Raw genomic sequence first — 15264 nt, 5'->3', positions numbered from 1 at the left:
AGATGCACTGCCCGGAGACTGACCTCATGAATCAGTCCAGCAGTCCCACAGCTTCCATTGCCTGACTGTGACAGACAGGAAGCTGAGAGAGGGCCAGCCTGCCTGAGGCCAGCACCGTGGCAGGGTGCTGAGAGCCTGGCTGAGGAGTCAGCTGTCACACACTCACGTCCACAGTCCACAGTCTCGGCCTCTGAGCTGTGGTCTCTTGGTGAAGTGAAATGAGGACCAGCAGGCTGGAGAGGAGGGGAGGAGGTGTCAAGAAGGCCAGGCCCTGGACACACCCTCCGGTTCTCCTCCTACTGGCTGTCCTTCCATCAGCGCACGGTGCGGAGGTTCAGACATTAACGGACTCCCATTTCTCAATTATGCTGGCCGGGAAATGTCCTTTTAAAATGTTTATGCTTTGGACCAAGGATCAAGGTGGAACTGGATGCACCATCAAGGAGGAATCTTAACTAAAGCATGTGGTGGCCAAGGCTTGTCACGCACATGCCAGGGAGAGAATGGGGTGGCAGGTAGGTCACAGAAGCTCAGACCCTGTATGAGCCGCCCTGGGGCAGATGGTGGGCGAGCTCTGTGGGCAGGGTGTCTTGCTGAGGACAGCCCTGAAGAGGCCACGTGTCTTCTGGAGAGACCAGCAGGGGGCCAGCTTTCACAGGTCACAATTTGGAAGTCTCAGCAGATGGCTTACAAATGAGAAAAAAGTTTGCTCACGCAGGTGGCCGTCATGCATGCAAATGCCAATAATTATTGCCCAGATGCATTGGAAATGTTCCCCTCTGAGGGAGGGTCTTTCCGCATTCAATCATTCTTTTCATTTTCCTGAACATAACTGATACAGATCCACTGGATTAGGATAAACTCCCAATGTAATATGAAACTTTAAACGTACAACTCCTCAAAGTCTTTTCAGATTTATAAACATCTGCATGTGGCTAAGATCACACCCACACGCTCACAATCATGAATAGTACAACTGGTCCAAGTGGCCTACACAGGGTGGTGGGCCAGGCGCTGGTTCTGAGACCTTGGTGATGTCCTTGGACAGCTCAGAGCCCCTGCTTTTGCATCTTCAAGGAGTGCAGGGGCTTAACTCATAGAGGATCCTTGTCACAATGGGGCTAGCTGTGCCAGGATGGGGAAGGAGTAGGGTAGAGGCAGGAAGGGCCTGTGCCCCGCCTCCCTGGTCCGCACAGGGCATTCAATCTGCCAGTGAATCAAACTGGCCAGGGTCAGTAGTTGGATGTTACTGACCATGTTTACCAACATGACTCGGGGTCATGTTGCTCTGATGAACTGATTTACCCTGAGCCCTGAGTACAATTGCACTCAAGCCCTGATTGAGACTGCCTGAGCACGGAACTGAATCTCGCACATGTGCCCCTGGTCCAGGGGGAGGACACTCTGCTGACTGCACATGTCGGGAGGAGATGGCCAGAGCAAACATGCACGGTGTCCAGCACCCGCGGCCCTTTTCAGAGTTTGTTCTTTTCTTTCTGCTTAAGCACAGCTCTCCATCCTCTGCCTTCCACAGCCCAATAGGCTGGCTTAAGAACACATACACATTCACATACCCAAAAACACACACACACACGCACACGCACACACATGCACACACAAGCACACACAATCTAAAGAGCAGTGTTGAGTTAAGGGAATGAATAAAATAAACTGAAATAAACATGCACAACAAGTCTGGAAATCATATTCCATTATGAAATGTCTTTTTGAAAATAAAATACTTTTTAATATTTATTTGAACCTGCATCATTCTCAGTTTTGAGGCAGAAAACAAAATTGGGGAGGGAATGATTTTGAGCTGGCCCGTATGCCCAGCTGGCCCGGACCTGCAATTAGGGCCCTCCATTGCTGTCTTCAAGACAGAAGAGATGAGAAGGGGCTGATTCAGGTGGACGTGGGGACTTTCCAAAGGGAAAATTTCCCAAGCCATCTCCCATGAACTGTTTCCATTAGGTCTTAAAATGTTTTAAATATTCTGACTGCAATTGTAAAAACTCAGAACTCTCACCAAAATTTTGTGTATTTTACTTGACTTATCCAGTATGTTAACTATGTTTTATCTGATCACATTGAGAATATGGTTGTGGCTCAGTGGTAGAGCTATTACTTAGCACATGTGCCCCACAGCACTGGGTTAAATCCTCAGCACCACATTCAAAAAATAAAAAAGTGAAATAAAGACATAGTGTCCATCTTCAACTAAAAAAATCTTTTAAAAATATTCTTCAAAAAGAATAAAATGATCGTACACATTTTAGAAAGTATTTGGATCAATAGTTGAGCACAGTGGTAGTAACCATCTCGGTCTCCAGTTTTGTGTGTGTTGTGTCTTGTGCATGTGTTGTGGTGTGTGTGGAGTGCAGCATGTGTTATATGTGGTGTGTATCTGTGTCATCTGTGTGTGGTATCTATGTGGTACAAGTATGTGGTATGTGTGAAGTGTGTGAGGTGTGTACACAGTCACTGCCAGTGTAAGGATGGCCAACCTGTGCGCACAGCCTCAGGACAGTGTACCGAGGCACCCAGTAATGGCAGGAAGTGGCCTGCTCCAGGGATGTCACTCGTCATGGTAGCAGGTAGGGAGTGGCCACTCACAAGCAGGTTGTCTCTGGGGGTCTCTTTCTTATCTTGGAGATTAAGCCCAGGACTTCTAAGTTGGGCATGAATGGCATCACCCAGCTCTGTGGGTGGAATATCTGTAAGAACTGTGCGTATCTGCAAGCATTCTTTACTTAAAGAATCAAACACTTTTGGATAGTAAAGTTTTTAAAGCTTTCACAGTATGCAGCCCCGTCCTCCAGTTCTATTAACAGGAACGCTAGTAAATACAGTGAGACATGAAAATGTGGAGACAGGGAGGAAGGTCACCCCTGGGTGCTGGAAATATTCCCAGCAGGAATAATAAAAGAGTGATTGCAGTGTAACTCTGCCTTTGGGTGAACATGGTAGGTCCTTAGTTCTGACCCATGAGGAGTGGAAATCAGAAGTATATGTGGAGCCTCCTGCAGTCCGTTGAGGCCCGTGCCTTTGTCACCACTGTGGGGACAGGGATTTGATTGGTAAAATGGACCAGGACCAGCTCTGGAGCAGGGGTGTGGCAGGCTCTTGGATGCTGGCTGTACTTGCTCCAACTCAGAGGACAGCACCTGCCAGAGGACCACACCCAGAGGGGAGGCACACAGAGGGGAGCAGGGGTGGGTCCTGGGGCTGTGGTGGGTGCAGGAGCTGGAAATGGACAGGGAGGAGGCTGGACCAGCAGCCTAAGACCTGAGGCCGATGGTGAGCAGGCCTGGGAGCCTCTCCCTTGAGGGCTGTAGCCTGGCTGACAGCCCTAGCTCATCAGCGGCCCGGCCTGACTTGCCGGGTCCGTGATCCATCCATGACGACAGGCTGGGGCTTCCCTTGAACACGCCTGATCCTGCTGCCACCTGAGAGGGTCTTTTCCTCTGTTTCTTACTCTTGTCTCCAAGAAGCAAAAGAATTTTTTGCCCAAATTGAAAGAACAAACACACACACACATACACACATACACACACACACACATGAAGGAACAAAGCAGAGAAAGAAAGAAAGGGGAAGGTGGAAAGAAAATGACAGAAATGGGGGGTTCTGGACTTTCTGGGTGTGCACAGGGGATGGAACCCAGGGCCTCACGCCTGCTAGACCACGGCTTTACCACTGAGCCGCACCTCCAGGCCCCAGGGCTCTGGATGTAATGACGCCTCATGGGGAATACTCACGTTCCTCCCGAGGTGTTCTAGCATTCTTCCTGTGCCCTCTTCTAGTTCAATGACAGGAGTTTAAATAATTTCTGCACTAAATTTATTTGGGGAATAGGAAGTGACCAACTTTTCAGAATACGTATCACATAGAATGTTCTAGATAGAGATTAAGCTTTGGATGCTGCCTGCAGAGTCTTGACATAGATACTCATAATTAGGAAAGCCGGCCCCTGCCTAATTTTCCCAAGGGCCTATATGGCACATTGCTTTTTGAAGGACTGTGATGTTTCAGACGGCTTGCATGTGCCTGTCACAGTGTGGGATGAGAGACAGCAGAAGTGTCCACGGAGAAAAGGCTTCAGCCACATCCTGAATCCCACCTGAGAAGGGGGGCGTCTAAAAATACCCCTGCATGCTCTCTGCAGCACCTGCAGTCTGGTTCCGCCCCCTTACCTCCATCCATGAGGTTGGCCCAGTAGATGACTCGGAACCCCTGGAGAATTCCATTCAAGGCGTCCTTGGAAAGCGTGGACCAGGAGATTGAGATGCTTTCGGGTGATGTTGCTATGGCTTGGACATTTTCAGGGGGGTAACTGGGCACTGAAATTAAATAATTAGAATTTATAATAATAGCAGATGGTTTGTGAGCAAAACAACACTGAATAAGCAACATAGGTGGATATTCTATCATTCAAGGATAATACAAATTTTGCATTCAAGCCCCCCAAATAAAAGAAAAACATACAACTTCCCTATACAAATATTATCATCACTCAGTAAAATATCTCGAGTTTATGTATTCATCACACTGGATTCTAACTTAATTACTCCACTTTTCAGGAGGCCATCCCAGACTCAAATTGAGCACACTTTTAATCTTAATGCTTAAGCAAAGACCACTGCTTGTCTGATTTACTTCCTCATTACTCTTGCCTGGCACTCATTGAAGTCACGTTTACATTTTACACTGCATTCTTTCCATATTTAGTAACTTCTGGCACATAAACTGGAAGCCAAGCTATTGAAAACCATGGAAAAGTGGGTACCTAAACATCTTCTTCACTGCCTCATTCCCAAGACCACTTTTCAATACTGTAATGTTTTGTCAGAGGAAGAGAGACAATGAAATAGGAGACCGGTTGCTAGAACATTCACAGCGTTTCAAAGACTGAGTTTAGGCAAACCTTAAATGCAAAGGACCCACAGTATCCACTGACTCTCACATCTTAATTTAAAAACATGAGCATCAAGACAAAACCCCAAAGGCACATTGAACAACTATTGCAAAGATCACAAAGACAAAGCTCTAGTCTTCCAGTTTCTGCTTATCTAAGGCTTCTCACCCCTAAAAGTTGTCAGAAATGACAGGTGCAAACCATGATTCGCCTCCTTCAATCTAAGAGCCAGTGGCTGATTACACAAGAGGTAATAGTGAGAACCTCCTGCCTCAAAAGACCCCATGACTTGCCACCCTCTACCTCAGATGTTATCTCTTCATCAACAACACCACGGTGGCTTCGGACACCAGGGTCCTTGCTCCAGTTTGAAATTGCTGGAAATTTTAACTTTCAGGCTGTTTTGGTGTCCTAGTGACAGGGTGAATTAATTCACTGTGGTCACTAGGGGGCGCTCGATCACTGTGAGAGCTGCTGCCAACAGCCTGCTAGGGAGTCTTGTTTCCTGGGGTCCCAGACTGCTTGAAAATAGAAAGCATTAATAATACAAGAAAAAGAAACCCTCTTAATATCGATTTGGGAGAAATTCTTAGAAAAATCAGATTTCTACATCCTAGTCAGGCTCCTCCAGTGACAGTGAAGCCCAATTCTTGTGCTGGAGTGAACCAGGAAGATTCTGGGAAGGGAGTGCACTTTGGGTGGCAATGCAGACCCGTCCAGGGTGCGACAGGATCTGTGCGGTGGGTGAGGTGCTTAGGGTGGCTTCCCTCCCAGAGGCCCCCATCACGGCCAAGCCAGCAGGGAGCCAGGTACCCAGGAGGGGAAGCGGTGGGCTGTGGCCCCGAACCTACCGTCCTCGAGGGTGGTGGTGATGATTTCCTGAGAAGAGGGTCCGGTGCCGGCCCGGTTGCAGGCCTGCACCACCAGGCCGTACTGGGTGAACTTGTTCAGGTTGTCCAGGGTGTAGACCTCGCTGTCCCCCGTGGTGTCGATACTGATGATGTTGAACTGGAAGTTGCCCCCAGTGCTGTACTCACGGTAGCCTATTTGGTAGCCACGGATAATCCCGTTTTGCAAATGCTTCTTGGGAGCCTAAACAGGAAAGGAGAGAATACAGTCAAGACTTGTGGTAACACAGGAGTGAGATCAGCACCCATAGCACATGGGCGAGCCTATGTACAGCTGGATATGAAGGGTCAGAGGTGCAGGAGTAGCAGAATCAGATACAGCGTTCCCCTTTTTCCAAGATGGTCATCTTCCAAGATCCCCCATGGAGGTCTGAAACTGCAGACAGGGCCAATCCTGTATAACCCACGCCTTTTCTGAACATGGACCCCTGTGATAAAGGTTTAATTCATGAATGTCGTTCAGTAGGAGACTCACAATAACGAATAAGGAAATAGAATAACTATCCCAATTTTCTATTTTTTTTTAAAAAAAGTCGTTTAAAACTGATGGTTGGTTTGTTTCTGAAATTTCCCAGTTATTGTTGTCAGATCAAGATTAACCGTGGGAACCCGAAACCATGGATAAAGGTGGCCTCCTGAGAAGACCCTTCACCTGCACGCGCGTCTCCAACCCTCACCACCACCACTGCGAGACTCTGCCAGAACCTGGCTGGTCTCAGGAGGTCACTGGGTGTAAGTGGCGGCAAGTGAACCTGACTCCCCAGTCTCTGCTCTCAGCCAGGCTGCCAGGGACTCATCTCACTGGTGAGAATGTTCCAGAAGACAGACCGGGTCTGTGGTGTCTGCGTGTGCACCAATGACGAGGCCAGGGAGCTAGAGGACAGTCTAGGCCATAAGGGACTGCATTAGAAAGACGGGGCGGATTCAAGAGGGAGCAACAGGCTAATACCTCCAGAGCCCTGTCCCTCCTCCTCAGGTTGCCAAGGCCACCTGCCTCCAGGAACTGTTCCTCCTACACGGGGTGCTTTAGGAATGCCCCCTGGGCCACTCCCTTCCCGCAGGTACCCTGGTGGCTTTGTCCCACTCTTGATCACTCCACCTTCTGGCCCATCTTTTGGTCACTAGTCACTAGGTAGGACGGGGGAGGTGGGGGCATGAGAGCAAAGGAAACCTAAAATCTATCAAAGGGCAGGACACCCCCCTCCCTGGGACACCCAGCTCTGGGGCCCTTCTCTTTGGAGAAGTCTATCTCTGTTCCATCCTTTAAATAAAACTGGGTCTCTATGCGTGACGGCTTCTCAGGTGTTCAATCTTCACATCAAGGAAATGGAACTCAGCCCTGATCCTCATCCCCAGGTCAAAGATCCCAGCTGAGCCGACCTTCCTGCTTCTACCAATGAGGCCCGCTGAGCTCCTGGCTGCACCCGGAACAGAACGAATTCAGCAGGAAAACGGCTCTGGCCTGGAGGAGCCTGGTTTTAAGGGAGCATCCCAGAGCGCAGATCTCCCTGGGATGAGTCCAGGGAAGGTGACCCTTCATTAATCCCTCGTGGGGAGATAGCCTCTTTCCTGGAGGCCTGAGTCATCTTGGCTGCAGGTGGCTCTGCGCTGCTGAGGAGAGAGTCCTGGAGTTGAAGATGGCGTGATTTTTGGTGGCATGTTGGACGTAAGCCAGATCCTTTCCAATTGCATCAACCAGGTGAGGCCCAGGTCACAGAGGAGCCACAGCCTTCAAGGCCGTCAGCAGAAGCGACTGCATGTGTGTGCGTGCCCAGGTGCAGTGGTTGGTCGGCAGCTATGAGGGATCCCTGGTCTCCAGGACTCCCCTTGGGTGCCCCAATCTGTGAGGTTCGAGGCCCTTACATAGAGTGGCATCGTGTGCCTGTGACCTGTGCACATCCTGTGTGTGCTTCAAGTCTGTGCCTTACTTATAAGGCCTGACCCTGTGTAAGTGCCAGATACTGTCACACTGTATCAATCAGGGAACAAGGGCAAGAAAAAAGCCTATACATATTCAGTACAGAAGCTTTTCCCCCCAATGTTTTTGAGCACAGTTGGTTGGATCCCTCAGTTACAGAGGGGCTGCCGCATATATTCTTACACACATTTAAGTGAAAACCATGTTTCCAGATGTCTCGGGGCTATACAAAGCTTTCTGTGCCCTGTAAGTGTTTATGACCCAGAAGGAGAGACCAGGTACACACTCAAGAGACGGCTGAGCCCTAAGAGGCACTGAGGGCGTAGGCTGCAGCATCCAGAATGTGACAAATGAACACGGTCTGGAGCCACCCAAGGAGGCAGAACCCAGTTGGGCTTGGAAGGACACCAGGGCTCAGGGAGGTACAGGTGAGGGTATGGTGGGTGGAGCCTGCCAAAAGGAGCCCAGAGAGGGTGCCCATATGCACAGGAGCTAGAAGGGACAGAATCAGGGTGGAGTTCCAGGGTGCAGCAAGTCCTTGAAAACCAGCAAATGTGAAGGAGGGGAGTCGAGACAGCAGGAAGCCGGAGAGATTGAGATGGCAACCAGTGACAGTGACAGACTCAGCAGACACACAGGGAGGGGGCATGCTCACCTCCCAGGGAGACCAGATGCCCAGGCTGTCTCTGGGGTTAGTCTGTGTGTCCAAGAACAGTAACACCAACTCCTTTATCTATTTTTAAAACTTTAACCAAATACATAGAAATCGTACACATTTAAGGGAACATTTTCATAAAACAAGTTTCTTCATTTATGGGTTTCTTGGACTCGGTTGCTTCTCTCAACAGCCAGTCTGGTTTGTGGATTTACAGAGTGTAAGACATCCGTGAAACCGTCACAGCCAGCATCTCAGCTGTCAGTCAAGCGGCCGAGTTGGCTCCCGAGTTAAGAGCCGGCACTTCGGTTACCATAGATAAGGTCAATGCGCCTTTGATCCAAAGACACTTTGCCTTTTTCATTGGGGAGCTATGGCTTTTTGCTTTGTTTTTAAATAGGTCTGAAGATTTTAGATCTTGAGAATTTGAGTATATGGAAATTTTTCTGTGACAACTATTGAGTTGCCTTCACATTCCCTAATTAATTAATATAAGGAATTTCCTCACTCAAGTCAAATTTACCAACAAAGAGATTTCTCTTACTTCATGTGGCTTTTAGAAATGTTTTCATGTCTGCATTATAGCTACACATAATACAGGTTTACTTTTGACACTTTCATATGTGCACACAAACTGATTTGCTCCATTTAGGCCCCATGCGTCCTCCTCCCCTCCCTCCTCTTCCCCTGGCCCCTTCCTCTGCTGTATGGGTCTCCATTCGACTCACTTATTGGTTTTTAATTGGTGTTTTATAGACTTACATAAAGGGGAAATTCACCGTGGTATTGTCATAGATGTCTATAGCATAATTTGTTCAAGTTCAGCCCACAATTCCACCCTTTTCCATCCCTTCTCCCTCCCCCTCAATCTCCTTCCTCAGCTTCCCTTATTTCTTTTCTATTTTCATAGAATCCCCTCCCCTTTCCTATTTCCTTCATTTCCTTATTTCTCTCTAGCTTCTGCAGGAGAGAAAACATTTGACCTTTGACTTTTGAGTCGGCTATTTCCCTCGGCATGATGTCCTCCAGGTCCATCCATTCACCAACAAATGCCATCATTTCCTTCTTCCCTGTGGCTGAGTCCAACTCCACTGGGTTCACGGATCACACTTTCTTGATCCAGTCGTCTGTTGGTGGCCCCGGGCTGGTCCTGTACCTTGGCCGTTGTGTAGGGCCCTGCTCTGAACACTGATTGCCCGTTTCACTATAGTACGCAATGAAGGACTCACAAACTCAACACCCCAAACAAAACAACCCCATCAGAAAATGGGAAACAGAACTCAGTAGATATTTAAAAGACCCAAAAATCTCCACCAGAAAACCTCTAGAACTCATGAATGATTCCATCAAAGTAGCAGGATATAAAATCAACACCCATAAATCAATTGTGTTCTCAACTGATAAATTAACTGAAAAAGAAAATAGGAAAACTATCCCATTCATAATAGCCTCAAAAAAAAAAAAAAAAAAAAAAAATATATATATATATATATATATATATATATATATATATATATATATATATATTTGAGAATCAATCTAACAAAAGAGGTGAAAGACCACTACAATGAAAACTACAGAACACTAAAGAAAGAGATGGAAGAAGTCCTTAGAAGATGGAAAGATCTCCCATGTTCTTAGACAGGCAGAATTAATATTGTCAAAACGCACATATTACCAAAAGTGCTATATAGATTTAATGCAATTCCTGTTTAAATCCCAATGACATTCTTTATAGAAATAGAAAAAGTAATCATGAAGGTCATTTGGAAAAATAAGAGGCCCAGAATAGCCAAAGCAATCCTTAGTGAGAAAAGTAACACAGAAGGCATCACAATACCAGACCTTAAATCATACTACACAGCTACAGTAACAAAAATGGCATAATCCTGGCACCAAACAGACACATAGACCAATGGTACAGAATAGAAGACACAGAGACAAACCCACGTAAATACAGTGATCTCATACTGGACAAAGGCACCACAAACATACACTGTAGAAAAGATTGCCTCTTTAACAAATGGTTCTGGGAAAACTGGAAATCCATATGTCGTAGATTGAAATTGGACCCCTATAACTCATCCTGCACAAAACTCCTTGGCATTACACTAGAGACCCTGTGCATACTAGAAGAAAAAGTAGACTCAACTCTCTACCACATAAGCTCAGGAACAGACTTCCTCAATAAGACTCCTAAAGCACAAGAAGTAAGATCCAGAATCAACAAATGGGATGGCATCAAACTAAAAAGTTCTTTGCAGCCAAGAAAACAAAACATGAACAGAGAGCCCACAGAATGGGAGAAAATATTTACCACCTGCACCTCAGATACAGCACTAGTCTCCAGGACACACAAAGAACTCAAAAAACTGAACACCAGAAAACCAAATAACCAATCAATAAATGGGCAAAGGAACTGAACAGACACTTCACAGAAGAAGAAATAGGAATGATCAACAGATACATGAAAAAATGTTCAGCTTCTCTAGCAATTAGAGAAATGCAAATGAAACCACACTGCGATTCCATCTAACTCCAGTCATAACGGCAGTTATTAAGAATACAAGTAATAATAAATGTTGGCGAGGATGTGGGGAAAGGGGAACACTCATACATTGCTAGTGGGACTGCAAATTGGTGCAACCACTCTGGAAAGCAGTATGGAGATTCCTCAGAAAACCTGGAATGAAACTACCATTTGGCCCAGTTATCCCACTCCTTGATGTATACACAAAGGACTTAAAATCAGCATACTACAGTGATGCAGCCATATCAAGATTTATAACAGCTCAATTCATTATAGCTAAGCTATGGAACCAACCTAAGTGCCCTTCAACAGATGAATGGATAAGAATACGTGGTGTATATATACACAATGGAATATTACTCAGCTATAAAGAAGAATGAAATGATGGCATTTGCTAGTAAATGGATGGAACTGGAGACAATCATGCTAAGTGAAATAAGCCAAAACCAAAAAACCAAAGGTTGAATGTTCTCTCATATGGATGCTAACACACAACAAGGGCGGATGGGGAGGGAAGAACAGAAGTTCATTGGATTAGACAAAGGGGGATGGATGAAGGGAAGGGGGATGGGAATAAGACAGTGGAATGAATGGGACATAACATTCCTGTGTTTGTATATGAACACGTGACCAGTGTAACTCCACATCATATTCAACCACAAGAATGGGATCCTAATTATAATAAGTTGTACTCCATGTGTGCATAATATGTCAACATGTACTCTAGTGTCGTTTACATCCAAAAGGAACAAATAAAAAAAAGAAAAGCATAACAAAAAGGATTCCGGAGAGAAAAAACAGTTCCCTTACCGGGCACGTGTTTACAATAGGGTCAATCAAGACCAACCGTCTGTTCAGGCCAGTCCCACCTGGAAACCAGTCCTCTTCATGCAAACTAAAGGACTCTGCACCTACGTGTGTGGAGGGAGACCAGTGGTCCACCAACCAGGGCTCCTGTGCAGGAATCAGCAGGAGGGGCCTTCCCACCAGGAGGCTGAGGAGCAGACGCCGCGCTCACCATGTGCCTTAATGCTCCTGGGGAGGTGAACAGGTTCCGTGTTTAATCCCACTCTTTGTTCATGTGGCTTGAACAAAGATGATGGCCTGTGATGACCCTGATCTGTGCTTCTCTCCTCTAGCGGCCGTGGGCCTCCCGTCTCCCTGTCCAGCCCTCCGATCCCATGGCCACCGGCACGTCCCACGGGCGTCTTCTTCATGCCTCCAGGCGCCCCTGCTCCTGCTTCGGAACCTCCCACCCTCCTACTTAGGACCCCCCTTGGACTCTGCAACAACAGCGTATGCAAGTGCCTGTGGCAGGCCCGCTGTCCTCTACAGAGGAGGGGTGACAGTCCATCAGGACACATAGGTGCTCCCAGAGGGGACAGCAAGAGACCACCCAGGCACAGAGTCGGCTCAGTGACCCGGAGGCAAGGCATCCGCGGTCATCCTGGGGCTGGGAAAGATGAGAGCTTAGACGAAGACGGTGACACTCCAGGGAAGGGCCCAGGGGTCAGAGAGCACCACCGGCAGCAGGAAGGTCCCGGGAAATCCCTGGTGAGGCAGGACTGGGCCACTTGGGTCCTCTGATCCAAAAACAAATGTTGGAATTGGGGCCTGCTCTGCCTTAGCAAGTCCTTGCAGGAGCCTGCATGTTCAAGTCTGAGAGCCAGGCTGTTATCCAGGGGGCCGGTGGGATTTGCTGGGCCTCGCTGGGGAGGACTGGCAGATGCACCAACAATAGCAAAAAGAAGTAGAGACTCCGCATGCCCCAGAGCTCAGGCTAGATCACTCCGTTTCTTCGTGGGCCTGTGAGTCTCCTGGAGATGTGTCCCACGCAGTACCAAGGGGACACTCTCCATGGCGGGGACCCGCCCAGCCTGGCTGTCAGAGCGGGCTGTCTTCCTGCGTGGATGAGGGAGCGACTGGAGCACTGCCTCCAAGGACATCTTCATAAACGTGAGCACCTCACCTGCAGCTGCGGCTGTCCACAGGCAGTGAGAATGTAGGGGGACAGGCTGGACATCACATGTGAGCAGAAGGCCAACTCCAGCTCCTTAGTGGCAGCTGAGTGATCCCAAAGAGCTTGGTCCCCCTGACCCAGGCACAACTTGAAGACCCAGTACAGAGTAGCTCCCTGCAGGTAAGGGGAGCCCCTAGGGATGCAGAGTAGCCAAAGAGGGCAGGGCTGAGGCCATCGATGGGGGACGTCCCAGATCTAGGTCTAGGGAGCAAGTTCAAGAGATGAGACTTCAAAGGCATGGTCACTGGTCACAGATGCTCAGAAGGGGCTTCTCTGGGTAGGAGCAGGAAATGTCTCATGTCAGAAGTTTTGTAGGAGAGGCACTGACGGAGGTGGATCACGGATCCAGGCTCTTGAGCAGAGGGCAGTCAGAGTGGAGCTGGGAGGAGAAAGGCCAGGGCCTGAGCCAGCGATGGAACCGGTCACTCTCACTGAATCCTTGCTGGGATGGAAAGGTTCTAGCTGGAGCTGTCAGAAGACAAGTCACTTCTGTATCCACAGGAGGGGTCTCAGACCGTGGGTTTGATGTCCTCTATCTTTGCTGAGGGGATGATGTGGGTGGGGTGGTGTCCTCCTACAGAGCAGTTCACCTGTCTCTCACCTGTACTAGGTAACGCAAGGCACTAAAGGAATTTCAGTTTCTGACATGCGGGAAGTGGTATTGGGGACAGAGCATTAAAAAAGTGTGAAGTAGTTTGCTCTACCTGGAACATTCTAAAAGCATGTCTAAGTGCAGAGTCACAGCCAGGCAGAGCCATAGGAACCACAGGATGCTCCTCATGTCCTGGGGAGCTGTTCTAGTAGTGGTCACTTGTAAGCTCCCCAAATTTTCCTGTACTTCTACAGGAACAATTGTCTTTCCAACTTTAAACTGTTCTGGCAGGGAAGCCGGGATGATAATGTATTTCATGAAGGTGAAATTGTTTTATTTCCTATGTCTGTGATTACTCCAAGCACAAAGAACTTTTATTTCTAGTCTCGACATAACATTTTTCAAAGGAATACACTAGTGGGAATATCTATCACAAGAATGGGAAGAATTTAAAATTAGCTTTCAAAGTTTTTGATACAAAGAGTTTTGCTTTTATAAAAATCATGAAAGGTTACCTTGAAGTAGAATTAGTTAGTTACATCTGAGCACAGTAAGTTAAATGTATTTGAATTAGCAAAACCAACCTGCTTTGCGTTTCTGCCCTGCCTCATGTTAACACTGGGCACACTGAGGCGTTGACTCACGCTGTCCTGGTTGGTGTCTCTTCTACCAGTCCTGACCACGTCTGTCCGGCGAGTTCAATGGTAAAGTAACGCCTTCCCTCCCTTGCCGTAGGAGACGTACCCATAACACGGCAGGTGCAGCAGATGTCACCTTGACTCTAACTTGTAGTCAGAAACATGTTTTCCTTCTTTCTTTCTTTCTAATATGTGGGCCCATGCTGAAAAGATGAGAAATGTCACTGGCAGGAAGAGTCCCCACTTCCACTCAGGATAATAAGGCCCATTCAGGAGTGTGTCCTCGCTGCTGTGCACACTTAACGGAGGCCACTCAGCCCACTTGTAATGCTCAATGCCATGTTCACCATACTGTGATCTTTCATTTGTTTTCTAATAAGATGGAATAAATGAGAATCAATAAAACTCCATAGGGGACAGTCTTTTGAATATCTTTCTAAAATTCTATCTATTCTTCTGTTGTTAGATTATTTAAAACAGAGCATGTTGGGTTTGGCAAACTGCACACTGTTATTAGAAATTACCAAGTTCTCCAGAGCCACAGGGCCCAGCATCCAGGGCAGAGATCAAAACTGGGTTGTTACAAAGAAACCAGCTCAGGTGCCTTATGATCCACGGTTGTCAGGCCAGGGCTGAGGGTACGTAGGGGAGACAAGGTATCACCAAATGGCAGTGGTGTGATGGAAAGGACTCTCAAACTGGGACCAGAGAAAAGGGTCCAAGTCTCCACAATGACAAATAAAGTGCCTTTTCTAAGGTCATCGGTGCTGGGTGTCTAATTCCCCTGAAGCTGGGTCCAGTGCTTATTATAATATTCCTATCATACAATTTGCTTGTTAGAGATGCATTTACATTTAAGTTATGCAGAACCCACTCTGTGCATAATGTCATGAATGCTGTCATAATTTTACATATGCTTTTCATTTTTCATGTGAATATTACATAATCATGTATACAGAGAGTAGATTTTCATGGTTAAAATTATGCACGAAGTACTTGATAGTTTAAATCATTTAAAAAATCATTCTGAGCATAAAAAGACTTTGTCCTAATATCCCAGCTGCAGAATCTCATCCACTTGGGCA

General features: G+C 47.3%; 1 protein-coding gene across 1 annotated transcript in view; it reads right to left on the bottom strand.

Annotated features, from left to right (window-relative positions):
• Dscam (DS cell adhesion molecule) overlaps window positions 1-15264 on the bottom strand; it is a 678135-nt gene that overhangs the window by 88585 nt on the left and 574286 nt on the right. Inside the window, exons 19-20 of the mRNA XM_077110439.1 lie at window positions 5770-6010; window positions 4197-4343 (exon numbers count right to left, since the gene is read on the bottom strand). Of these exons, the coding sequence (XP_076966554.1) occupies window positions 4197-4343; window positions 5770-6010 (388 nt within the window). The remainder of the gene's footprint in view (window positions 1-4196; window positions 4344-5769; window positions 6011-15264) is intronic.

This window comes from Callospermophilus lateralis, chromosome 10 (genome assembly GCF_048772815.1).
Source record: "Callospermophilus lateralis isolate mCalLat2 chromosome 10, mCalLat2.hap1, whole genome shotgun sequence".
Taxonomy (NCBI): domain Eukaryota; kingdom Metazoa; phylum Chordata; class Mammalia; order Rodentia; family Sciuridae; genus Callospermophilus; species Callospermophilus lateralis.
This window is presented reverse-complemented; position numbering and strand designations above follow the sequence as displayed.